Source organism: Phocoena sinus, chromosome 20 (genome assembly GCF_008692025.1).
Source record: "Phocoena sinus isolate mPhoSin1 chromosome 20, mPhoSin1.pri, whole genome shotgun sequence".
Classification (NCBI taxonomy): Eukaryota; Metazoa; Chordata; class Mammalia; order Artiodactyla; family Phocoenidae; genus Phocoena; species Phocoena sinus.
In genome coordinates this window covers 34142042-34166770 of record NC_045782.1, presented here as the reverse complement: position 1 = coordinate 34166770, position 24729 = coordinate 34142042, and the positions used below count along the sequence as shown (strand labels likewise).

The 24729-nt window shown below is 59.3% G+C and overlaps 1 protein-coding gene across 7 annotated transcripts in view; it reads left to right on the top strand.

Moving 5' to 3' along the window:
• Positions 1–24729, top strand: part of CACNA1G (calcium voltage-gated channel subunit alpha1 G) — a 63021-nt gene that overhangs the window by 25159 nt on the left and 13133 nt on the right. For 4 of the 7 annotated variants that reach the window (XM_032615918.1, XM_032615917.1, XM_032615915.1 and 1 more), the window contains exons 10-25: positions 4622–4773; positions 5573–5758; positions 5856–5970; positions 6051–6206; positions 10568–10652; positions 10736–10929; positions 11734–12165; positions 13059–13159; positions 13382–13505; positions 15339–15407; positions 15523–15707; positions 16526–16652; positions 18113–18238; positions 18803–18892; positions 19689–19902; positions 21656–21709. In XM_032615918.1, the coding sequence (XP_032471809.1) occupies positions 4622–4773; positions 5573–5758; positions 5856–5970; positions 6051–6206; positions 10568–10652; positions 10736–10929; positions 11734–12165; positions 13059–13159; positions 13382–13505; positions 15339–15407; positions 15523–15707; positions 16526–16652; positions 18113–18238; positions 18803–18892; positions 19689–19902; positions 21656–21709 (2410 nt within the window). The remainder of the gene's footprint in view (positions 1–4621; positions 4774–5572; positions 5759–5855; positions 5971–6050; positions 6207–10567; positions 10653–10735; positions 10930–11733; positions 12166–13058; positions 13160–13381; positions 13506–15338; positions 15408–15522; positions 15708–16525; positions 16653–18112; positions 18239–18802; positions 18893–19688; positions 19903–21655; positions 21710–24729) is intronic. The other 3 variants (XR_004347377.1, XM_032615916.1, XM_032615920.1) reach the window with 1 other exon arrangement.

Below are 24729 nucleotides of genomic sequence, written 5' to 3'. Positions count from 1 at the left end.
CCAGGGCAGACACTTGATCCTTGGTCCTGGAGTATGCCCTGCACATTCCTTCCTCTGCTCCTTTGCTCACGCCGCCCTGGCCGGGGATGCCTTCCACGGGAGTTCTCCTCCCACTGCCTCCTCCCCACTGGCCCACTGACCTCAGCCGGTCTGAGCTCCTGGGGCCCTTCTGGTGTCTGCCACACGTGGTGCTTAGCTTCGGCCTTGCAGGCACTCTGTCCTGCCACATGTGAGGACTGCTGCCACTGTCAGGGCCCACGGGGCCACCTGAGCAGGACTCTGGCCTGGGTGTTTTCACAGGCTTTAACTCCTATATCTGGCAAGGCAGCCTCGTCACAAGGAGGTGTTACCCTGTTTAACAGAAGAGGCCACTGGGAACCAGCAAGGTTAAAGGACTTGCCTGAGGTCACCCAGGAGCAAAGTCTCCGAGTTGGCAGGCCTCCTGCATTCAGGTTCGACCCCACCTCTTAGCAGTGCTGTGTACACCATGAGCACTTTAAGGGTTAGTGGATGGAGGTGCTCTGGGTTTCAGGGGGGTCCTGGGGCAGCTTACCTGGGGCCCAGTGACTCCAAGCTGACAGGCTAAGGGGAGGGGAAGCGTTGGGAGATGGGAGATGGGAGATTTACAGTTAGCGTCAGCACAGAGAAGAGCCTGGGGCCTCTGGGTGGGAGAAGCTCAGGCTGCCTGGCCTCCACTGCAGAAGCCCCCACTGGGCCTTGACCTTTGTGAACAGGAGGGAGGATGCAGTCTAGACCAGAGAAGGGACTACCTGGCAGCCTGGTGGGCTTGTGTGAGTCTGTGTGGGCTGTCTGGGTGTGTGGCGGGGGCAGCAGCATGGACAGGTGTGGAGGGCCGCACAGATGCACCTTGCTCAGCGCCTTTCTAAGTGAGCGGTGTGACCTCCATCAGGTCACCACACCTCAGAGCCTCAGTTTCCCTGCCGTCAAGGAAGCCCACATCCCTCCCTTGTTTGGTGTGAGCAGGGAGGACATGAACTCCTGGGAGGAAGGTAGTAGCAGTGCAGGGCCCGGGGAGGGCACTAGTAGAAGTTGGCTCCCACCCCGTCCCTTTGCAGCTGCAGTGGCTGTGATCACGGCTCTGGTCCCTGGGGCAACGGTGTTGCTAAGACTGAGTCTCTGTGTCCTCGTCCTGCGTTTGCAGAACATTCCCAGCTTCCAATTTAGTAACTTGGACAGGCCTGGCTGTCTGGGGGAGGAGGACTTTTTTCCCATGGATCATGGGGGATACCGGAGCCTTGGAAGGGAATAGGCATTGCCCCTAAGTGTGTGCAGTGAGGAGAGAGAGGGAAGGCGGGGGTGGGGGAAGGGGGAGCGTGCCAGGCCCTCCTTTCAACCTGCTTCTTGGGTCCCACTGCCTCCTGGAGGCTGGCTGGGCGCGCTGCAGCTCCAGGCTTTGCCGCCACCCCTTTACGAGGGCAGTGACGCGCAGGCCTTGGGGGAGCCCACACCATCCTTCTGATGAGGCTCTTGGTCGGTGCGCTGGCGGGTGAGCGTGTGTGTCTGTGTGTATCTGTGAGCCCTCAGGTACAGACTGTCGTAAGCCCTGTAGACAACGCCAGGAAACGGTGAGAACACCCCTCCTCCACACGCCTGGTAGTAGTTGTACTTTAAGCCTTCACTAATGAAGTAAATACATGATAGCAAAAGCTATAGTGCTTTCACTACTTTATTAATTTTTGTTTCTGGCAGCTTCTTTTTGATGTGTAATTTATATGTCGTAAAATTCACCCATTATACATGCACCTCAGTTATGCTTTCAAACTCATTCTTTGTTCATACGTCTACGTTCATGTGAGATATAAGTTTATGTATGTAAGAAGACACATTATATATTCAGTCCATCCCCGTGTCTGGGTTCACAGGCCCCTCACTGCACCCTTGGATCCCGACAGCCTGGTATTATCGGACTCAGAGTAAGGGCGGATTGGGTCCCGCTCCCCGGCTCTCCCTCTGCCCTATGACTTTGTGCCGGTCATGCGCCATCTTATGACCGCTTGTGCTCGTCTGCAGAATGAGGGTGGGGGGGGCTGTTGTGTGGATGGCACAAGGTGAGACACACGTTGAGCCTGGGAACCCACAGAGCGTCGCACCAGTGTGGCCCGTGCTTACCAATCCAATCCGATCTTTATCCAATCCAAGGATGGACAACTGGGCAGCCTGCAGAGTGACAGGGAGGCAGGTTCACTGACCGTGGCTTTCTGAAACGGACTGCACCTGGGAGCGGAAAGTGGGAGATCCACTTAGTCAGGAGGAGGGTCTGAGCCCTGGGCTTTTTTTTTTGGCTGCATCAGGTCTTAGTTGCAGCACGCGGAGTCTTCTTTGTGGCGCACGGGCTTCTCGCTAGCTGTGGCGTGCGGGTTTTCTCTCTCTAGTTGTGGCACGCGGGCTCCAGAGTGTGTGGGCTCTGTGGTTTGCGGCACGCAAACTCTCGTTGAGAGGCATGAGCTCAGTAGTTGCGGCGGGCGGGCTTAGTTGCCCCGCGGCACGTGGGATCTTAGTTCCCCGACCGGGGATCAAACCTGCGTCCCCCGCATTGGAAGGCGGATTCTTTACCACTGGACCCCCAGGGAAGTCCCTGGGCTCTGGGATTTAATTGTCCTGACCATGGCCCCTTCCCCACCACCTGCACTGTGCTCCCGCTGGAGGGACCGAAGGTCCTGTCTCCCTGTGAACCCTATTTGCTAGGTCAGGGGGCATGCCCCCACTCACAGTCTGAGAGCAGAATCTCACTCAAGATCTGCTGGAGCAACGGGCTCCATGCCACACTGGCCCCCACGACAGCCACGCGCTCTCTGGATAGCTGGCTCTCGGCCCTGCCTGCTGACCCCGGCCCTGCTCCCCAGACCTGTCTTTGGAGAGAATCCATCCGTGGGCTGAGAGCTTCTCTCCTTCTAAGCAGCTGTTGAGACCCCAAATGCCCCTCACCTGCTAGTCAATCAGAAGACCCTGCCTTCCAGCTCTACCCCCTCCTACCCAGGCTGGCCACACATATTGGGGCCATTAGGATACATTTGGCGGTGCCCAGGGCCTGGCTCCATGTTTGGGTGACCTACCTGGGCAGCCGGCCAGACGAGGCAGCTGAGTAAACGGGGGGAGGTGTCTGAGGGACTAAGGGCTTCACTTGGTTATTTAATTCAAACTTCTTGAGTAGCTGCTACGGATCTTGGGCTTTTGGGTGGTCAAGACGCCTCATCAGGTGGGCAGTGGGCTCCGCTGAGCCGCTCATATCTCACTCCGCAGCTGCGGCCTGCAGCCTGGCCAGGCCCCTCCCTTTCTCCCCAGACATGGCTCATTCTCTGGCTCGACCCTGTGATGCCCTCCCCTTCCCTCTGCCTGGAGAGACCCCACTCACCCTCAGAGTTCACTGCAAGTGCTGCCTCCCGACTAAGGCTTTCCCAGTGTGTTCCTCCCTCACCTTCTCTCCCCTGGACTCCTGGATTCACTGTCTGGATAATTTCTTTTGGCACCAAAGCATCTAAGGTCTCTTGTGGTTATTCAGCTGTTTTGTGTGTGTACAACTTGTTTCCAGCTAGACTCTGAGCTCCTGGGAGGCAGGGAGCACACCTGGCGTGTTTTTGCCTACCTGCTGGATTTTACAGTACCTGGTGGATTATACAGTAGGTACTTAATGTTAAAAGGGAGGAGGTACTTAATATTCTGCACTGGAATAGCAGATGAAGTAAAGTTTGTCGTTAGTTCTGATGACCTCTCTAGGTTGTAGCCTCAGTCCCGATCCCAGACCCTGGGTAGGAACATAACAGTAATTACCAGAGAGGTTAAGGATCTTGCTGAAGGTCAGTCACACAGTGAGCTGACAGGATAGGCGGAGAATTAACCTGGGTGTCCTAGACTCGGGTAGCAGCTCCAGGTGCCACCTCATCTGTGACAACCCTTCCTGGGGTCTCCCGTCTGCTCATCAGTGTGTTTGTGTGTACATGCTTCTGTGTGTGCGCACGCAGGTATTGCGTGCGTATACTTGTCCGTGCGTTTATGTATATGTGTGTGTGCGTGTATGCATGTGTGTGTGTTGTGTGCACCTGTATGCAGTGTGTGCGTGTCTGGAAGAAAGCAACATCTCAACAGTTGTCCAAGAGAATGCTGCCAAGTCCACAGAGTAATCGTAGAGCCCGTGTGATTTGCATGTCGCTGTGTGACTGTGTATGTGTGTGAGGTCTTGGCAATCACCCTCTGGTACCGGCCAGCATCAGTGCACTGCTGGCCTGGGCCTGCTGAACTGACATGGCAGCACAGGACAGGATGGGTCTCGGAGCACACAGTAGGAGGCGGGCAGAACCCACAGCATAGGCCTCCCCTGAGCCTGTGGCCCCAGGGTCTGAGACTCAGAGCTGGAAATGGCCAGGGGCTGGGGGCTTTGTGCAGTGGCCACCCCTGAGTGCATCTTCTCGCGGACCCTTTGGGGGAGGGTCCTCCCCATCAGTGGAGCATTCAGCACCACTACTCCCCTCTCCCAACACCCCCACTCCCACCCACTGGCTTGCTGTTCCCTCTCCCCCTCTCCACGTGGCCAGGTGTTTGGGAGGACTGGGATGAAGGGCTCAGGGACAAGCCTTGGCTGCTTTATGCCCACCCTGTCCTCCAGCCTGAGGAGCTCACCAACGCCCTGGAAATCAGCAACATCGTCTTCACCAGCCTCTTTGCCCTGGAGATGCTACTGAAGTTGCTCGTGTATGGTCCCTTCGGCTACATCAAGAACCCCTACAACATCTTTGACGGTGTCATTGTTGTCATCAGGTATGACGGCCCCTCTGCTGCTTCTTGCCTGAGGAATGTCCTCGGGGTAGCCTGGGGCGAGGAGCCACACAGCCCGTTCCTCTGGGGTGGAGGGATCTGGAATCAGGCCCCACTGACCCACAGGCTCTACACTCCCCCAGCTGAGGATTCTCCATGCCCCCAACGCTGTGCTCCACCCTCTCCCTAGGCCTCATCTTGCTCACGCGGAACGTGGCCTCCTGTCCGCTTTGGCTGGGCCCCTCTGAAGTCTTTGCTCTCGTTTCCACTCCTTGTCTTCGACCCCATGCAGACCTGGGGTGGGCAAGGACTGGGGAGCTGGCTTTGGAGAGGAGTTGGAGGAGGTGTAAGGCCCAGCCAGCTGTCCCCGCTTACGAAGCGCTTGGAGACTGTCGCAGATGCTGGCAACTTGCTTTAGGGTTTCCGAGACCTTGGGAAAGCGCTCCACTGCCCCGCACATCCCCCAGGCCCTGGGCCAGAAGAACTGCTTTATTGGAATTGGCTTTAGATTTCATTAGAAGAGAACAAAGCAAACATTCCATAATTTGAGGCTGCTGCTTTGGCCGATTGAGGGAGAGGACTGGCCTAGAGGGGAGGGTGGGGAGGGCTGGAGCTGTCACCCAGATCTTCCAGCTCCTGCCTGGAGGCCCGAGGGCCCCTTGCTGCCCGCTTTCTCAGTGCTGGTCAGTCCAGCCCCTCAGGTGCTGCTGGGCCCTCCTAAAGGACGGGGCAGGAGGAGGGTGAGTGTGCAGCGGGCTCGGGCTCAGGCTCAGGCCACCCGCCCCTCGCCCGCCCCTTGCAGCGTGTGGGAGATCGTGGGCCAGCAGGGGGGCGGCCTGTCGGTGCTGCGGACCTTCCGCCTCATGCGGGTGCTGAAGCTGGTGCGCTTCCTGCCGGCGCTGCAGCGGCAGCTCGTGGTGCTCATGAAGACCATGGACAACGTGGCCACCTTCTGCATGCTGCTCATGCTTTTCATCTTCATCTTCAGGTGAGGCAGGTGCGGCGTCCGTGCCAGCGGGATGAGGGCCTGAGGGGCGGGGTTCGCTGGGGCCCTGATCCCCATCCTGTGGCTCCTATGTCTTCAGCATCCTGGGTATGCATCTTTTTGGCTGCAAATTTGCATCTGAGAGGGATGGGGACACGCTGCCGGACCGGAAGAATTTTGACTCCCTGCTCTGGGCCATCGTCACTGTCTTTCAGGTGCCAGGGTAACAGGGCAGGGTGGGCAGGGTGGTGGGGTGCCCCTGGTGAAGGCCCTGACTCCCATCCTCGGCCGGCAGATCCTGACCCAGGAGGACTGGAACAAGGTGCTCTACAACGGAATGGCCTCCACATCTTCCTGGGCTGCTCTTTACTTCATTGCCCTCATGACCTTCGGCAACTACGTGCTCTTCAACCTGCTCGTTGCCATTCTGGTGGAGGGCTTCCAGGCGGAGGTAACCCCCTGCCCTCAGCCGTCCACTTCCAGGAGGAGTCGGCGGCCCCGCCGGAGCTGTGGTGTCCTGGGAGGTTCTGCAGGATGTGCCCCTCAGACTAGGCCGGGGAACTAGGCTAGGAGTGGGAGTTCTGGGTTTCAGGCGGCCCCTCGGCACTCGAGAGACCCGGTGGTTGTCGCGGCAGAGCGTCTCTGGATCCAAGGTTAGCTGCCGAGTGGGCTTCCCCCACAAAGCCGGCTAGGTGCTCCCCTAGAGAGCTGGACGGGGTGAGTGTTGGCACGTGGTGCAGCTGGATCCCTGAGCACAGGTGCGCTCGGGGACATCTGGAGGGAACCCATCTGAGCCGAGGGGTGGGGGAAGCTTGCAAGCAAGTCATCTGAGCTTTGGCTGAGCTGGTGAAGATGCCACCAGCGCCCGGGCAGGGCTGAGCTGCCCAGGGTGAGAAATGAGCCCAATTAGCTGCCGGCATGACAGAGATGAGCATCCTATTTCCAGCCCAGTCTCCGTCACCTTCGTCACAGGCAGCGTCATCAATTAATATTGATTCACATTGATCTCGCCCTTGCCCTGCCAGGACACGGCCTCTGCCTGAAGGGCTGCACCCCGCTCTGCTCCCTTAGCTCAGCCCCTCTTCCCACCCGAGCCCAAGGCCCAGCCCAGCATCCCAGCGCCTAGCACAGGGCAGGTCGACTCAACCTAGAAATGCTCCAGGTCAGGTGTGGAGAAGCTCTCGGTCCAGTTCTCTCCGGGTGACCCGGATGGAAACTCCCGCTGCGGCCTGGTCTATAAATACCCAGCACACGGTGGAAAAACAAAAATCTATTTTCTGACTCTTTCCCAGCCTTGCGAGGGAAGGCTGTTCCCCCGTGGGCTGGGCTGGGCTGGGCTGGGCTGGTCTGGTGGGTGCGGGTGTATCTCTCCCACACTGGCCTCCTCCCGTTGTAATTCCGTAGTTACCCATTATCGCATTTCCTCCCCGCTGGGTGGCAGGGAGGGCAGCAGGTCGGGAAGGCAGGCCCTGCCTCGGGTGATGGCTGGGCCTCTTGATGGGAGGGAGGGACATTGGTACTCTCCCTGGGATGGGACATTTATTTGGGGTTTCCCTGGGGCCTGAAGGGTTAAGGGTGCCAACGTGCTTCCACAAGAATCAAGGTCTGTATGGAGACCCACCACTTGGCCACTGCTCTTGGCCTGTGGGAAGAGGAGCTGAGTGGGGACAGGGGTCCTTCAGCCTCGTCCAAACCACAGTTCCCGACAGCTAACATTCTCGCAGAAAAATTCCTGTGGAACTCTGTGGAAATGGAAAACACCCCAAGCCTATCTCCCGCCCTCAAGTGGCCGTTCAGCCAGCTCGGCAGTCTTGGAAACGCCCAGCACGGGCAGCAGCCCCCCATCACTGGTCCTTCCAGCAGACACCTTGTTAAACCGAGAGCCGCTGAGCCGGCCTGGTTGCTAGGCAGTGGCAAAGGCTGCGTGTGGGAGTGGAGAGCAGCCTGGCCTTTGGGCCTGGCCTGGTCACTCTGGCCCTGCTGGGGGCTTGTGGCTGCCCCAGCGTGAGGGATTGGCCAGGGCCTGGGGCCATACCCTCCTCGACAAGTGCCTGGGAGAGAGTCCCACTCTGGTCATGATGCTTTGGGTCTGGGGTGGGACGGACAAAGGATTTCAGGATCAACCCCTCTTCAAGGCGGTGGGCGGCGGCCGTGGCCCTGAAGTGCCCGTGTGAGGAGCTGGACCAGCTTCTCACTGTCCTGTAAAGCCCTGGGTGGGGGGGGAGGTTGGTCACTCAGTGCCAGCTGCCTGCCCTCAGCGGTACGGAGTTTCAGGGCGCACACATGTGGCTGTGAGGGAGCCCCGCCATCTGGCAGAAGAGGCAGGCTTTTGCTGTTGTGGTGACCTGCTTTTTTACAAACGAGGCCACCTACCTCAGTGGAAGCAGTGGCCACCCCCATTTTGTTGGGCGTCACCAGCAGGGGGCCTCAAGGGTGGCCCCCTGCTGGCCTTGCCACCCTGCCAAGACGTGGGAGGGGGTCGCCTAGAGGACCGGGCCAGCTGGGCTGTTTATACTCTGACTTGCAGGGGGCGGTGCCCTGAATCCCTATATATTTATCATCTGCACACTTAATGAAACGAACAGGCAGCAGGCCCTGTGTGAGGCCGTTCACTGACATCAAACAACATTGTAGCCATCATCCCAGTGTCACTCGTCACACCTCGTCTTGGTAGGAGCATCTGGTTTGGAGTTAGGCGTGAAGAGGCCTGTGCTTGCTCCGGCCCTCTGTCTCCTCCCCCACCTCTGACTTCCACCCACCCCTCCTTCCCACCCTCCCGGCCGGCTGCTTCAGAGCCAGTGAAAGGTGAGCTGGAGATTCGGGTACGAGGCCCAGATGCATCTCTTAGTCTCTGTGTGACTTGGGGCAGTTTTCTTAACTTCTCCTAACCTCAGGTGCTCTCTCTAAGATGGTGCTAGCTGCACCTCCTTCCCACCTGGAGAGGAGGTGAGCCAGTGTTAATGCAGCGGCTGTGTGATGCCTGCCACGCCCCCAGTGAATGATAGCTGGTATTATCAGGATTAATGGAGGGCTCGGTCTCCTTCCCTGCCCTTGTTCCCATCTCTGTGGCCTCTGCCCTCACCCTTCAGGTTCATTCTGGCTCCAGGGCCTGTGGTTGAATTCTGGAAGGCCATACCGTTCCCTCTCTTCTCCTCCCCCACCCCATGTCTCATTTCCCCCGCTGTTGGGTTTGCACCCCTCCTTTTCTTCCTCCTCTTTCAACATTGCTGCTGTTTGAAAGCCCGGCGCCTGTAACCAGCGCCCGTCCCCTGCCTCCCCCTCTCCCTGTAGGAAATCAGCAAACGGGAAGATGCGAGTGGACAGTTAAGCTGTATTCAGCTGCCTGTCGACTCCCAGGGGGTAGGTATGCGATCCTGAGTCGGCATGCCCGCCGTGCCCCATGCCCCCATTCTGCCTCCGTGTCTGTGCTTGTGTTCACGCTCAGCTGCTGTGCAACCTGTGGTGGCCATGGTGGTCCTTGGTGTCGTGAGGTTTGCTTTGATTTTAAGTCCCTTCCCCCTTGAGGACATCTGAGGGGAGGGCCTCCTTGCCTCTGCCCTGTTCACCCGCAAAGGGCGCCAATCCGTCCCACCAGACCAGTGGATGGGCCGGAGAAGGAAGGGACTTAGAATCCTCTGTGTGCACGTGTGTGGTACACCGCATGTGTGTACCTCCACTGCGGTCCCCGAGGAGTCTGGGTCGTCGGGCCTCAGTGAAGTCGGGATCTGTGGCCGCAGACCGTGTGCTCCCCCATCTCTCTCCTCTCCTCCTTGCCTTGAGCCTCTGTTGGAGACCCCACAAGCTGTCTCAGCTCAGAACAAGGCTTTGGAGGATGTGGGGGTGGGTGTGCCTCTTGCCGGAATGTACCAGAATTTAAAATCTACTTCTGTGTCTCTGGCCCCTTGACCACCCAGAAGGTCCAGCAGGTACTCGGGGGCATGCTCCTCCCCTGGCCCCCACACTGAGCCTGTGCCCTGCCGTTTCCTGCACTGGCACCAGAATTCGGGCAAAGCCAGGGCTGCCGTGGGACCCCACATCCCAAGCAGCCCCCTGGAGATCCCACTTGATAATTAAAGGCCTCGTTAGGATGTAAACTGAGTTAATGAAAATGATCCCCTGAGATGCCAATTACGCAATATTTATGTCCTTATCAAAAGTAGCAATCAAGTATTTCTTAATAACTTCTTAAGGAGAAGTGTGTAATTACTGGGGAACCTACTGACCTGCTAAGGAGGAAGAAAAAACTGTCCCAGAGACAGGGAGAGAGGTAAAAATGGGGCCAGGGGAGAAGGTGGGGGCTTGGGGAAGATGGAGGGAAGAAGTAGAGGGACGGAAGTGGCATCCTCGGGCTGAGCTGCTCTGTCTGGGGTCCTTCAGTTTTTCTCTGGGGCCTTGGGTCTGAGGCTCAGGGGAGGGCAGCCATGGAGGGAAGGCAGAGGGCACAAGTGGCCTTCGGAGATGAGGCTCTAGTGACTACTTCACCCAGGTCCCCAGCTCCCTCTGGTCTGTGCCACCTGCCTGCCAGGCTATCCCCTCTCCTCTCAGCCATTCTTGAAGCCAGTCCCAGCCATGATGGTTGTGCTGTGGGTTCTGGGGATAGCCGTGGGCTTCTCTGAGGTATCACGGGCCCTTGAGAGCCCTGGGCTCCAAGCCTGGGTGGTCTGGCCTGAGCCAGTGCATGCCTCGTGCCGTGGTTGCTGGTTCCTTGTGGCCTATATGTGGTGTGTGCGTGTGAAGACAGGGAGACCCCGGTCCACCCTACCAACCCCTGCCCGGCCAGGTTCCTAATGGCCCGCTGCTCTCCCACCCTAGGGAGATGCCACCAAGTCCGAGTCAGAGCCCGATTTCTTCTCGCCCAGCCTGGATGGCGATGGGGACAGGAAGAAGCGCTTGGCCTGTGAGTATCTCTCTGCGGGGGCAGCCCCTGGCTCTAGGCCAGCCTTGAGTGGACTCAGGGTCTCTCCGTCTCTCCCCCTGCAGTGGTGTCTCTGGGAGAGCACCCGGAGCTGCGGAGGAGCCTGTTGCCCCCTCTCATCATCCACACGGCCGCCACACCCATGTCGCTGCCCAAGAGCTCCAGCACTGGCCTGGCCGAGGTTCTGGGCCCCGCGTCCCGCCGCGCCAGCAGCAGTGGGTCGGCCGAACCGGGGGCACCCCACGAGACGAAGTCACCGGTAGGGGGTGCATGTGGGGGCCCGACAGTGGGAGATGTACAGACATCAGGAGGGAAGGGAGGTGGAATGGGCAGAGGCCCAAGGAGACAGCCCCTGAGCCACGGTGTAGACAAGGCCCGGGGGCGTCAGCAGGGCTGGTAATGCAGGCAGACGCAGGAGCCTTGGCCTTGGGGGCAAAAGAGCAGGGTTCTTCTTCTATTTCTTCTGTTCCCCGAGTGTCCTTGGATGAGACTCATTTCCCTCTGTAAAACGGGAGGGAATGCCTCATCTTAGTAATACCTCATCTTAATAATAGCAAACCCCATCCAGTTACTGATTCTGTGCCAGACACTGTTCTAGACATTGCTTATAAGTGTTCTTAATGCACGTGGTCCTCACAGCAACCATCTGGTAGGTACCAATATCATCCCCATTTTTCAGACGGGGACCTGAGTCTCAGATTGCCAAAGTGATCTGTGGGAAGCTCCCCAGTGAGCAGGCAACAGAGCCAGCATTTTAATCCAGGAGGCTGGTGTCAGGGCCCACGCTCTCACTGTGATTTTATACTGCCACTCACCTAAATGAGGAACAGGTGCTAGGGTCATATAGCTTTTACAGATGAGGAACTGAGGCACGCAGAGGGTTAGTGACTTGCCCAAGGTCGCACAGATGGTGTGAGTCCGGGCATCCAGGTCCAGGGCTCCTGCTCATACCTCTGTCCCTGATGTGAGGCCAGAGAGGCTCACAGGAGCCAGGATGCACGTGAAGGGGCGTGGGGCCATGAGGCCCTGGCTGAGACCACTCTCTCCTCCGTTCGGCCCCCAGCCGAGCGCCCGCAGCTCCCCGCACAGTCCCTGGAGCGCAGCGAGCCGCTGGACTAGTAGGCGCTCCAGCCGGAACAGCCTGGGCCGCGCCCCCAGCCTGAAGCGGAGGAGCCCGAGTGGGGAGCGGAGGTCCCTGTTGTCGGGCGACGGCCAGGAGAGCCAGGATGAGCAGGAGAGCTCGGAAGAGGAGCGCGCCAGCCCAGCGGGCAGTGACTGCCGCCGCAGGGGCTCCCTGGAGCGGGAAGCTAAGAGCTCCTTTGACCTGCCGGACACACTGCAGGTGCCCGGGCTGCACCGCACAGCCAGTGGCCGCAGCTCAGCCTCTGAGCACCGGGATTGCAACGGCAAGTCAGCTCCAGGACGCCTGACCCGGGCCCTGCGGCCCGACGATCCCCCACTGGATGGGGACGATGGCGATGACGAGGGCAACTTGGTGAGGCCCCTGTGGGCACAGTGACCTCTCACCCCTGACCTTGAGTGAGGGGAGCTGTGCCTGACCTGGTGCAGGACTGGACGACCCCCTCCCAGTTGTATGGCATTCAGGGAGTTACCATCACGCCCAAAGGATCTCGAGGGATATCATCCCTGAAGCCAGGCTTCAAACAGCCCCTTTCTCCCTCTGCCCGTCCCACCAAGCCCCAGATCCTTGTCATGCCTGGGTCTGCAGCTCTGCATCCTTGGTGGATAAGAATGGCTTCGGGCAGATGTGTATGAATCTTTCATGGCCCTCCCACTGTGACTCAGAAAGACCCATCACTCATCTCTCCAAACTGATACCCTCCTCTGTCCCCCTCTCTCACCTCTACCTCATCACAAGCTTTGATCTCACACCCACTTTTACCCATTCACCCTTTTCCCAACCCCCTCACCACCACCGTTAACCCTGGGGATGGGCCTCAGGGACCTGGGACCCCAGGGTTAGCATGTGAGAAAGGTCCAGTGTCTCCTCATGCCAGGTGTGTCTTCGAACAGGCAGCTGTGATGGGGACAGTGTCTGATAATTGACGTGGCTTCCAAGCCCGCCGGGGAGGGAAGGAGGGAACGCAGGCAGGGGGCTGGGCTGGAGGCAGAGACAGGAAGAGAGGAGAGCCCGGGGGAAGCGAGGGGTTGGGGAGATGAAGGAAGTGAGGCATGCTCAGGGGCTGAGGGGGGGCCTTTGGGGAGATGCTGCGGTGGTTTTAAGAATACAGGAAGAGAAGCCAGGCATAGGGCTGGGCCAGAGTGGAGAGGGTAGACCAGGCGTGAGGGCCACGGGGCCGCTGAGGAACCAGGGATCAGGAACTTGGAGGCCTGGCCCTGCTCACATCCCGGGCCATCCTTCTACAGAGCAAAGGGGAAAGGATGAGAGCGTGGGTCCGGGCCCGGCTCCCTGCCTGCTGCCTGGAGCGAGACTCCTGGTCTGCCTACATCTTCCCTCCTCAGTCAAGGTCAGCAAGAGGGTCCCTGACCTGCACCCCAACCTCTCCTTCTCGTGGGAAATTCTCCTGCATCTCCATCCCAGGGATGCTAGAAGTGTCCCCTGATGTGGGGGAGGATGAGAGCGGGGCCTGGGGATGGGAGGGTCCCAGGGTGGGTAGGGGCAGTGCCCCTTACTGCTGTCCCCCCCTCCTGCTCCCCCTGACTCAGCCTTTGCCTCTGTCCCGGAACAGGTTCCGCCTCCTGTGTCACCGAATCATCACCCACAAGATGTTCGACCATGTGGTCCTCGTCATTATCTTTCTCAACTGCATCACCATCGCCATGGAGCGCCCCAGGATCGACCCCCACAGTGCTGTGAGTCACTGGGGCTGACACAGCGGCTTCGGAGCGCCTGCTTGGCGCCCAGCCCTCCCGGATGAGCGGGTTAGCACCCATGCAGCGAGCCAGGCGGGCAGGGAGGCCCGGAGAGACACGGAGGCAGGGAGCCAGGAATCTCTCTGACTCTGACCCGTGCAACCGACGCCCCAGGATGCCTCCTGTGTCCCCCGCCGGCCTCCGTTTCCCTTCTGTGACACAGCAGCCAGCTGGGGGAGTGGGCCTTTCTCCTCGCCTGCCCGGGGAAAAGTGAGCTTCGTGGCACCGAGCCGTTTGTAGATGGGCTGTTCTCACGCGCCGGGGGTTTGTGAGGCCTGTATGTGAGTCAGTGAGTGTCATGGTGAGGCCAACAGTGAGACTGGCCCTGGCCGGGCTGAGTGGCAGAGGGTCTCCAGGACCTGGTGACTGACGGGGAGGCGTCCTGCCCAATCTGCCCCATTGGCGGTGCCACGTCGGGGAGGGAAGCTGCCCTTCGCTCCTCAGGGTACCGCCAGGTCACAGGCAAGTAGGGTTTCAGGGGCGTTTGGAGGACCACTGGTCACTTCTGCTTGGCTGTGAACCTGCCAGTCCTCCTCGGAAGGAGAGGAGAGGCCATGGGCCGGCGCATCTGGACATACTCCCCCAGGCCTGACCTCTTCAGGATGGGCCCAGCCGGTCCTGGGAGCTGTCTCTCCCCAGCCGGGCATCTCAGCCTGTCGCCCCACAGCGATCCAGGTCCTAGAAGGGTGGGGGGCTCTGCTGCCCCTCCTGGCATCTTTCACCACTAGCTTGGAGGTGGTCTCCGCCCCTCCTTGCTGCCTCGCATACCAATGTTCAGTTTTCGACATTTCTGGGGCTTCTGTTTTCCATTAGGGTGGGCTCCAGCCAGGCCAGTGGGGGGTGGGGGGCGGGTGGTGGTGGTGGTGAAGGGAGCCTGGGGAGTGGAGGGCCAGCCTGGGAATAGGTGAGAGAGCACAGCACCGGGGACCCCCAGCCCTGGAGCAAGGGTGGCCGGTCACACTGGCCCCCTCGTCTGCCTCCCGCCCAGGGCCCTGCCTCAGAGCTCACTGTGGCCACGTCTCTCCCCCACCTTCCCACTCAGCCCCTCCATCTCTAGCTCTGTCATGTGTGTGCTTCTCCCTCTCCCCTTTCGCTGCTTCTCACTCCCTCTGACACTCACGCTTTGCCTGCCGCCGCCTCTCCAGCTCTCTACACCCCTCTCTTGGCCACCCAACGATGGAATCAGCCCACAGATATCAGGGGATTGGGTCGCCTTCTTTCCTGCCCTGCTTCGCCCTATGCCTGGCATAAATATGGTGCCTGGGGACGCACAGCCTGTACTCGGGCCCCCAGCTTGCCCTGCGGCTCCATTTCTGGGGCACACAGCAGGAAAGCAAGTGCGTGGAGCAGAGGAGAGTAGGATGGGGCGTCAAGGGATCAAGCTAAATCCTGCTCCAGTTTTAAGAAAGGAATTGATGAATAGGGCCTGAGATACGGGGCTCAGATGACAGCACTGCGGTGGGAAGCGCTTTCCCCTCAAGGCCGCTCCGGGAGGTAGTGGGGGGGCAATTCTGTTCAGGGGCAAGAGTGGGACTGCGGCCAGAGCTGCAAGTGAGTCGGGGCTTGACGCTGGCTCCGTGTGTGTGTGCGTGTGTGTGTGTGTCTGAGTGGGGGGGTGGGGAGAGCAGGAAGGAGATTGTCTGCTTTGCTGGGGAGAGCGGGGGGTTTCGTTCTGAGTCAGATATTGGAGGCAGCTCCTGGCTTCCGTGTGCAGAGCAGACACGGCCCGAGGAGGGGGTCCCGGTGGCAACACCTGCCCGCTCTCTCTTACAGGAACGCATCTTCCTGACCCTCTCCAATTACATCTTCACCGCAGTCTTTCTGGCTGAGATGACAGTGAAGGTGATGTGGGGTCGGCGTCGGTTTGGAGCCATCTGGCGCTCGGTGGGGGTGGAGAGCCTGGGTCACAAGTGGAGGGCAGGGCTGGGGACTGACGGTGACGCACGGGCGTCCTCAGGTGGTGGCGCTGGGCTGGTGCTGCGGGGAGCAGGCCTACCTGCGCAGCAGCTGGAACGTTCTGGACGGGCTGCTGGTGCTCATCTCCGTCATCGACATCCTGGTGTCCATGGTCTCCGACAGCGGCACCAAGATCCTGGGCATGCTGAGGGTGCTGCGGCTTCTGCGAACCCTGCGCCCGCTCAGGTGCCCTGGGCAGGCACACCCCAACGGCCGGCACCCCGCCTGCCCCTGCTTCCTGCCTGTGACCCCACAGGGAGCCCCGTCCCCCACTCCAGACGTCGCTTCTCACTGGGTTTAACTGCGGACCCAGCAGTCTCCCTCCACGGGCACCCCCCTCAGTGACCCCCGCCACGTGACATACTCCTGCAGGGCACAGTACAAGTGGCCATAGGCAGGACCCTCACATCCTTCAGCCGCAGCTCTCCCTTGGGTGGTACCCTCGGGGGTGACACTTGGCCTTCCCCGTGAAGTGACAGGCTTTGTTTCCTGCTTTCCCCCTCTTTCCCCCGCAATCCCAGGGACTACCCGCCAGGTCCAGGTAACACTTGTAGCAGGGGATCTCACCAAGAAGGCAGTCGCCCCGACCCCCACCCAGAGTCGGGAATTTCCGTGGGTGGGGACGTGCACGGGGTGGATACTGACTGAGCAGCGAGGGTTTTCCTGGCTGTGATGACCCACCTCCCCACCCCTTCCGTCCCCGCCCGCCCTCTACGTGCTCCGCACAAGTTTATCTCCCCATCCCCACAACACACTGCATCCCTGGGTTGAATCAGCACCCCAGCCCCATCAGGTAATACTTTGATATCCTGGCAGTGGAGGTGGAGGTCTGGGGGTGGGTGGGGGGGTGTCTGCAGCGTAAGCCCAGAGTGTCAACCTCTTCCCTCCACTAGAGCCCAGGATGGGGACGAGTGAGCCAAGATGGGAGGGAGTGGCAAGCAGGGCAAGGGGCAAGGGAGCGTCTGAGCCGGGAACCCCTCTTACCCCCCTCCCTCCCTCCCCAGGGTAATCAGTCGGGCACAGGGGCTGAAGCTGGTGGTGGAAACGCTGATGTCCTCGCTGAAGCCCATTGGCAACATTGTGGTCATCTGTTGTGCCTTCTTCATCATTTTTGGCATCCTGGGGGTGCAGGTTTGTGGGGGTCTGGGGCCAGCTGTCAGCAGAAACCTGAGGAGTAGCCTTCCTCCTGGCCCCGGGATGCTGCGGCTCCAGGTGCCGCCGCCACCTTTATCCCAGAAAAGAATGAATAGGGATGCTTCCCTCGAAGCCCGAGGCCTCAGGCCCCTTTGCCTCCTGGGCATTCTGGAGAAAACTGGGAACCTGGAAGAGGCCACAACGGGGACAGGGCCTCGGGCTCTGACCAGTGCCCACGCAGGCTGCCGCTCTGCCCTCTCACGCGCCACTCCAAGCGCAGACGCTGGCCTTGGCCCACGGTCTGCTCAGGGATCCCCTCCCTTCCTTCCCTGCTGGAGCGGGTGGGCTGCAGGCCAGGCCTGGGGATCCAGGGCCCAGGCAGCTGGGCCAGGTTAGCAGGGAGCTGGCAGGCAGGCGGGTGCAGACCCCAGACGAGGCAGGAAGTGGGGGCTGCTGGGGAAACTTGGCCTCTGTCCCAGGGAGGGAACTTGGCTTTGGAGGAAAAAGAAAGGGAGCTGCCTGCAGGATTCAGCCGGCGCCTCCGGGAGCCAGGGGAGCCCCTCCGTCCTGCTCTTCCGGAGCACCCCGCCTCGCCCCAGGCTCCAGATGTTTCAGCTGCAGTGTAGATGGCTGCTGTTGGGCCAGAGGGAGCTCCTGGGTGGCTACCCCCATCCCTATCCCTTCCTTTGGCTTCTTGGGGTATCCACTCTGCCCTGGGGACGGGGTATTCTTGTGTTTCCTCGAATCCTCTGGCTCTAGAGACCAGTCTGGTGTACGTTTGCCAGGGCTGCGTGGTGCCTCTCTGCACACCCGGTGCCCCTTCCCCTTCCCTTACTTTTGGCCTACTTAGGCCCCCTGGTCCTCCTGTCCCTCAAATCCCTTCCCCACAGTCATAGCCTTCTCTGTTCTGGAGTGAGGGTGAGCTTTCCAGTCGGAAAGACCTGAGCTCGAGCCCCCTTTCCACCACCTACTGGTTGTATGGCCTTAATGAGTGAATTTACTTCTCTGAGCCTCAGTTTCCCTCATCTGTTAATTGGGGTCCATCAGTCCAGATCCCTCGGCCCTCCCCTAGAGTGTCTGCCTCACTGGGTTGGGGGTGGTCCTGAGAATGTGTACTCTTGAGCACATTCCCAGGTGATGCTCATGAGGCTGGTCCAGGGGCCCCACTTGGAGAATCACGGGCCTCCCCCTTTGTAGAAAGTGAATGACTGTTCCCCTCCTTCCACCCTTTCCCAGTGCCCTCCCCAAGGACCTTTCCTTCCTCTCCAGGGCCTCTGCTCCAAGGAGCCCCGAGAAAGGGGTGCCTGCAGGGGAGGCTCCTGTCAGTGTTTCTCTGACCTGACCGAGCACCTGGCCCTCACCCAGGGCGTGCCCAGAGCTCTTAAGCCCCAGGGCTGGTCTGGGCTTGCTGTGCTCACAGCTCACTTCTCTCTGTCTCCGGGTATATGTGTGTTCAGCTCTTCAAAGGGAAGTTCTTCGTGTGCCAGGGCGAGGACACCAGGAACATCACTAACAAGTCAGACTGTGCTGAGGCCAGTTACCGGTGGGTCCGGCACAAGTACAACTTTGACAACCTCGGCCAGGTGAGCCCCAGGCTGCAAGGTGGAGGTGGGAGTGGTGGCAGGAGTCTGGGAAGGACACAAGTCCATGCTTAGTGATGCATGCAGGGCAACTGGCCCACCTCTGTCTCGTCAGCTAGTGAACGGGTCCTAATGGGACCTCCTTGGAGGGGAACAGGGAGGATACAGTGCGATGAGGTGTGTATTTGTTTAGCACGGTACAAGGTGCAGGCATATCGTCAAGGTGATTCTATTTCTCACTCCACATTCACAGAAACAGAAATGTAGAAAATGAAATAGCTCGCTCAGCGTTGCTGGTTTATTTCCCTGCCCCACCCTGGTTTTGGTTTCCGGATTTCCAGGACTCTGGGGTCCCTTGCTCTACCTGGCTGAGGTCATCTCCCACGGCTCTTCTGGCTTCATAGCAGCCAAGGAGACTTGGGAAAGAGAGCTCTCCCGGGGCCTGGAGGGTGACTCTGAAGGCCTAGGGTCCCCCGAGCTACTGCCAGGAGGTGCTTTGGGTGGAAGTGGTGGGTGGCTTGGCCATGCATCCTAGGTTTCAAGTGGTTCTTTCCTCCCCCGCCGCAGGCCCTAATGTCCCTGTTCGTGCTGGCCTCTAAGGACGGCTGGGTGGATATCATGTATGATGGGCTGGATGCTGTCGGTGTGGACCAGCAGGTAGGGCTGAGGTGGGCAGGATCCATCTTTGCGCTCAGGTCACTCACCGTGGGCCAACTTCAGGTGTGATGGGCGTAGGCTTGGACAGAAAGACAGCAAGGCAGGTTGGCAAAACGCCATCCAAGAGGCATCACCTCTTACATCAGAGGCTGTAACTGGTGGCCTGCGGGCAAATCCGGTCATGCTTTATTGGCTTGTAACATATTTAAAACTTTTTGAATTAGTGGTAAGCAGTTAGAAATTGACAAATTTGGGCTTCCCTGGTGGCGCAGTGGTTGAGAGTCCGCCTGACGACGCAGGGGACGCGGGTTTGTGCCCTGGTCCGGGAGGATCCCACATGCCGCGGAGCGGCTGGGCCCGTGAGCCATGGCCGCTGAGCCTACGCGTCCAGAGCCTGTGCTCCGCAGTGGGAGAGGCCGCAGCAGTGAGAGGCCTGCGTAATGCAAAAAAAAAAAAAAAATTGACAAATTTTACATGGAAATCTGGATTTGGGCCTGCTCAGGAGAAGTCCAAAGATCTGGAAACACTGGGCTTGAATTCCTGAAGGGCAGGAGTCAGCTGAATGAAAGAAGCAGCTGCCCCTTTTGGATAGAACATCCACTCTCTATATTTAGCCACAGTCCCCACCTTTCCCTACTGCCTAACACCAAACCCACATCATTCCTTTACATCACCTGCTGGGTCTGCGTAACTGAGTGCACAGGCCCTGTCTTAAGGAACGCAGGCTGTAGGGCAGCACCCGTGACAGTTACCCTTGAGCTAATGTCTCCACTTTGTCCTTCCTGCTCCCCACCAGCCCATCATGAACCACAACCCCTGGATGCTGCTGTACTTCATCTCGTTCCTGCTCATCGTGGCCTTCTTTGTCCTGAACATGTTCGTGGGCGTGGTGGTGGAGAACTTCCACAAGTGTCGGCAGCACCAGGAGGAGGAGGAGGCCCGGCGGCGGGAGGAGAAGCGTCTACGGAGATTGGAGAAAAAGAGAAGGAGTAAGGAGAAGCAGATGGCTGGTCGGTAGTCTTTCCACATCTCTCTGAGTCGTACTTGACCTTGGCCTTGCGACTGTAGGGGGCTAGGGGCTAGGGGCTGGGGCTGGGGCGGGGAGAAGATGCTCCCACCCCCTCCCCTCCCCCTTCCCCTCGAGAGCATGTCAGCCTCTAGAGCCTGCATGAAGCAGACCAGTTCAGCCCTGTGAGGGCAGGGGAGCTGCCCCCCTGCGGGGCTCCCGGTCTCGCATTGTGCTCCCCAGATGGTGCCAGGTGGGAGCTGATGCACGGTCCCTCCCAGCTCGACTCTGAGAGGAGCCTCATGGGATGAAAATCCTGCCGCCTTGCCCCGTGCCAGTGCCCATTGACCCCGGGCTTGGCCCAAGTGCCAGCCTTGCCTGCCCCAGCGCTGGCGAGCAAGCGTCTTCATCCTGTGGGACCCAGTGTCTGTAGCTGCTGGGCAAGGCCTCAGCAGAACCTACAGATGGACCGTGGCGTGAGCAAACCCCAGACCCCTCCTTCCTCCCGATCTCCAGAAGAACTCCCTGGCTTCCCGACTGTCCTTTTTTTTTTGCCAAGTGGTACAAAAATACTCCCTCAGCTCAGGGAAGGTCTGAGGTCACGGGAACTCTAAGGTCATGACGCTCTGGACTTAGACCCTTCAGCCCCTCACCTTGGATCTCCAACATCTCTTGCCATTGGCCGGGTGAGGCCCCCACCCCCTCCCTCCTCACACTCTCATGCCAGTGGGCGGGCCGAGGCTAAGCGAAAGACACCCAGATTCCAGGGAGGACGCAAGGGGTGACAGGCGTGCGGGTCCTGTTGTCTCCCTGTGTGTCTGCACTTGGCTCCCCTCCCCGTCTGCAGGACTCCTGCCTCTCTGTCTGGTACTCGACAATCTGTGGGACTCTCTCTCAGTCACTGCCCACGTCTCTCTAAGTGTCTTTATGTGTGGGTTTCTCAAGGCCTTTGTGTGTCTGCCTCTGTTTGGTCTGTGGGTTTCCCCTCCTCTCTCTACCCTTTCACAACCGTCTTTCTTATGCCGATAAGATCCGTGAGGTGCTCTGAGTTTTCCCTTTGGTTTGTTGAAATGTGAGTACTACCAAGAGGGTCGGGGGCTGCGGTGCCCCCCTCAGCCCCTGGCTCTATCTCCTGCCACCTGTGAAGGCACCTGGAGCGAGGGGAGGGCTGTAGGGGGGTGTGGGGGAGGTTGGGTGGGACAGAGCCCCCGCTCCCTGTGAGAGGCGGGGCGGGGACACTGGCCTCTGGGCAGCAGATCTGGGCCAGGGGCCCCATCTTGGCTCCCTGTGGATGGCTGAGGCCGAGCAGGTGCACTGCCCCCAGCAGCCGTGCTCCCACGCCGCCCCTCCTTGCAGTCTGCCCTCTCAGCAGGACATCTGCAGGTGGAACTCTTTTGGCAGGAGGCACCCGTGGCCCTGCCTGACCAGCTGGCTCCCCTTCCGGGGTCTGCAGCCTTCTCAGGGGCTGCTGAGGCTGCAGCACGGGTAGGAGTGGACATCTGTTCTGAGGACAGGCTTCCTGCCCTCCCCATGCCTCCGACTCCCTGCCCCTGTGACCCTGATGAGCTGGCGCTCAGCTTCCTCGAGTGCCCTGTGCCCGAGTTTGGGGCTGGCACTCAGGACAAGCCACCCTTGCTCAGCACGCCCTATTCGTAGGAAGAGTGAGGGTCAGAGCCCAGGGGGAGCAAGCTGCTGAGGGGGCCCTGCCCAGCGCACCTGGTCCGGCCAGTGACCGATGTCGTGTTTCGTTCTTTTAGATCTAATGCTGGACGATGTAATTGCTTCCGGCAGCTCAGCCAGCGCGGCGCCAGGTACTGCGTCTGGGGTTGTGGGTTCCAGGGTGTGGCCCGGGCAGTCAGGCCCGCCTCATGTGTGCCGGCATCCTCTTTGCTCCCTCTCCATGGCTCACTGATTCTGTCCTCTCGGGGTGAGGGCTAAGGGTCCCTGGGGTGCCGGGCTCCATGGCACCCCATAGGCCTGTGCTAGCTGGACAGGAGGTGAGGGCCTTAGCACACCCCTCCATCCAGCTTCTCTTGGTGGACCCTCCTTGTCTGGCCAGGCTTCCGAGGCCCGAGCTCCCAGCCCCCTGCCACCTCCTCCCAGGTCACACTGTTCGATTTTCAGAGCGGCAATCTCTCCTGCCTCCTTTCGTCTGAAGGGGGTACTTTGATCCAAGCGGACAGGATAAGAGGAGCAGAGAGGGAGCAGATTTGTTTTAAAAATGTAACGATGAATAATTGAACAGACTCATTAATGGCCAGGTAATTGCAGTGGCCACGTCATCGCTGCGAACAGCAGGAATTAGGAATCAAAGGCCCGAGTTAGTCACGTGCCCCTCCCCCAAAAGCCAAAGATTTGGGAGTGAGTTGGGTCATTCTCTTTGAGAGCCGTGGCCCTGGGAAGGCCTTCCTGGTTCTGCCTGCTCTCCCCCGGTCCTTTGGCCCCTGCTCTCCCAGCACAGCCCCCAGACAGAGGTTCAGAGGTTTTGAGAATCTGTGACGGAGTCGTGGCGCCTCGTTACACCCTCTGATGTCTCCACCCAGCGGTTCCCAACCTGTTCGTCCCCATGGGCCCCCCTTGTCATCTCCTCCAACAGACCCCGCATTTTAAAAGACTGTCATTGAAGTTGAGAGCACTTCAATTATGATTTTGTTTCACCGTTTTTATTAATCAACGGCTCATCTAATTGCTAATCAGAGCTTCTGAGCTGCAGAAGCTTTCACACTGAACGATAGCAAAGAAAGACCATTTTGCCATTAAATTAGCTTGTGGGGTCTTAGCACAGGCATATGATTTCCTATAAGCCTTTAGAAAGATTGAGAAGAACCTAAGGACCCCCACGTGGCTGCCTCCTCAGGCTGCTGAGGGATTGGGACTCCAGGCTGGGAACCATGGGCTGTACCTTTCTCCACTTTTCTGCATTCTCCCAGGAGCCTGACTCCAGCAGACGCTGCCCTCTGGGTGCTGGGCTGCTTGATCAAAGGGGACCCCCTGAGCTGCCATTTGAGAGGTCACCCCTGAGGCCCCGGGTGGGTCGATATCTCCTGTCCTCACGGTGCTGAGCTATGATGTTTGGCATTGAGAGACCATCTGTGGGCTCAGGAGGCTCCAGCTGCTTTGTGTCTGGATTGCCTGGGCCCCACCTCTTAGAGTCAGGCTGTACTGTGAGTCCCTGATGTGTTAGGGAATGAGAGGAGGGTGAGGGGACGTGGCCTTCAGCTTTTCCCTTACAGGTTCACCTGGTCTGTAGGCTGACGTGTCTACACACACTCATGCCAAAATACCACAGGGCTGGCCCACAGAGGCTTCTCCCCCAAGAATCAACACGTGCAGATTCCCATGGCCCCCGAGACGGTCTCCTGACATACCCACTTAATGCTAAACACTCTCACACTGCACCGCCCCCTTCTGGGGACATTCTGCCATGCTCCTGTTGGCACAGGCAGGTATGTACACTGGTTACAACAGTGTCTTACCCTTCCAGCTGGTAATGAAGACGCAGAGACCCCAAACAAGGGCTCACGTCACCCCATGTTCCTCTTTCCCAAACCTTGTGTTCTGTGTGGTCCACACTAGAGCTTTTCAAATTTCACCGTGCCTGAGAATCACCCAGAGGACATATTAAAACACAGATTCCCCACTGAGCCCCACCTTAGAGATTCTCACAGAGTGGTCCAGGGTAGGACCTGAGCGTCTGCATCTCCAATCAGCTCGCAGGGGGTGGCGATGGTAGTGCCTCAGTCTACCCAACGGTGTGATGGGGATGAAATCACACCCTCTAGTCTGGGGCTGCTGGAATCAAACACGCGCACCATACCTCCCTGCCAGCGCCACTCCCACCCTGTGCTGTCCCCAGCAGAAGCGGAGCAGCCATATCCCAGGGAGAGGCAGAAGGGAAGAGTCTTTGATTATCAGGAAAATGGTCCTGACCAGACAACTGGGTCCAGCCCAGCTTCCAGGCGGAAGGAGAGACCGGGGCTGCCGCGCAAGCAAGGCAGCTTCAAGTGATCACTCAGCCTCCAGCACCAGCTCTGCTCCCCTCGGCCTCCTGTGGCACCTACCTCCACTCACCCTCTCTCCTTCCGTCAGGACCCACTGACCAGGCCTGGCTATAGCAGCTGAAGGTGGCCTCTGTCATGGGGGCCTGTGTCCCTGGGAGTGACCCCTGCCTTCCTCCTAGCCCCACCACACTCCTTTGCAAACCTTCCGCCCTGGCTGTGCCTCGCGCTCCCGGGGACCCCTACTAACTCACTGTGCCTGTGGTTCTCACTCACAGCCTTGCACCCCCTACTGCACCTCTCCTCTGCTCCCACCCCTGACTGGGGGCTGGGCAGTCCTAGGGGTGCCCTTCTCCCCGCTGTCTGACTCTGGTATTTTCTCCATCTAAGGCGGCTCATACTGGTAGGAGGCAGGGAGATGGGGCCAGGGCTGCCGACATGGCAGTGACCACTGGTCAAGGCCCCTCCTGGGCTACAGCTGGAGCTGTCAGAGCAGCACACCCACCCAAGGCTCCTCCCAGGGGTTCTCAATTTCTTCTCTGAGCCCAGGTGCTTGCCTGTAGAACCGAGGTCCGGTAGCAAAAGGGGCGTGGCATCATTCAGAGCCCAGCAACAAGAGCCTTTGGGCAAACTCTTCGAGGGCACCCTCCGGGCCAAAGCCCCAAGGCTTTGTGTCTAAACCCACCTGGCAGCTGGTGAGGGACTGGGGCTGGGAGTTCAGGTCCCGGCTGGCTCCGTTGCTGCCTCACAATGTGTAGATAACTCACTTTTTGATGGGCCTCCTTCTCTCCCTCTGTAAAACAAAGGGTTTGGCCGAGGAGATGCTTATCAGG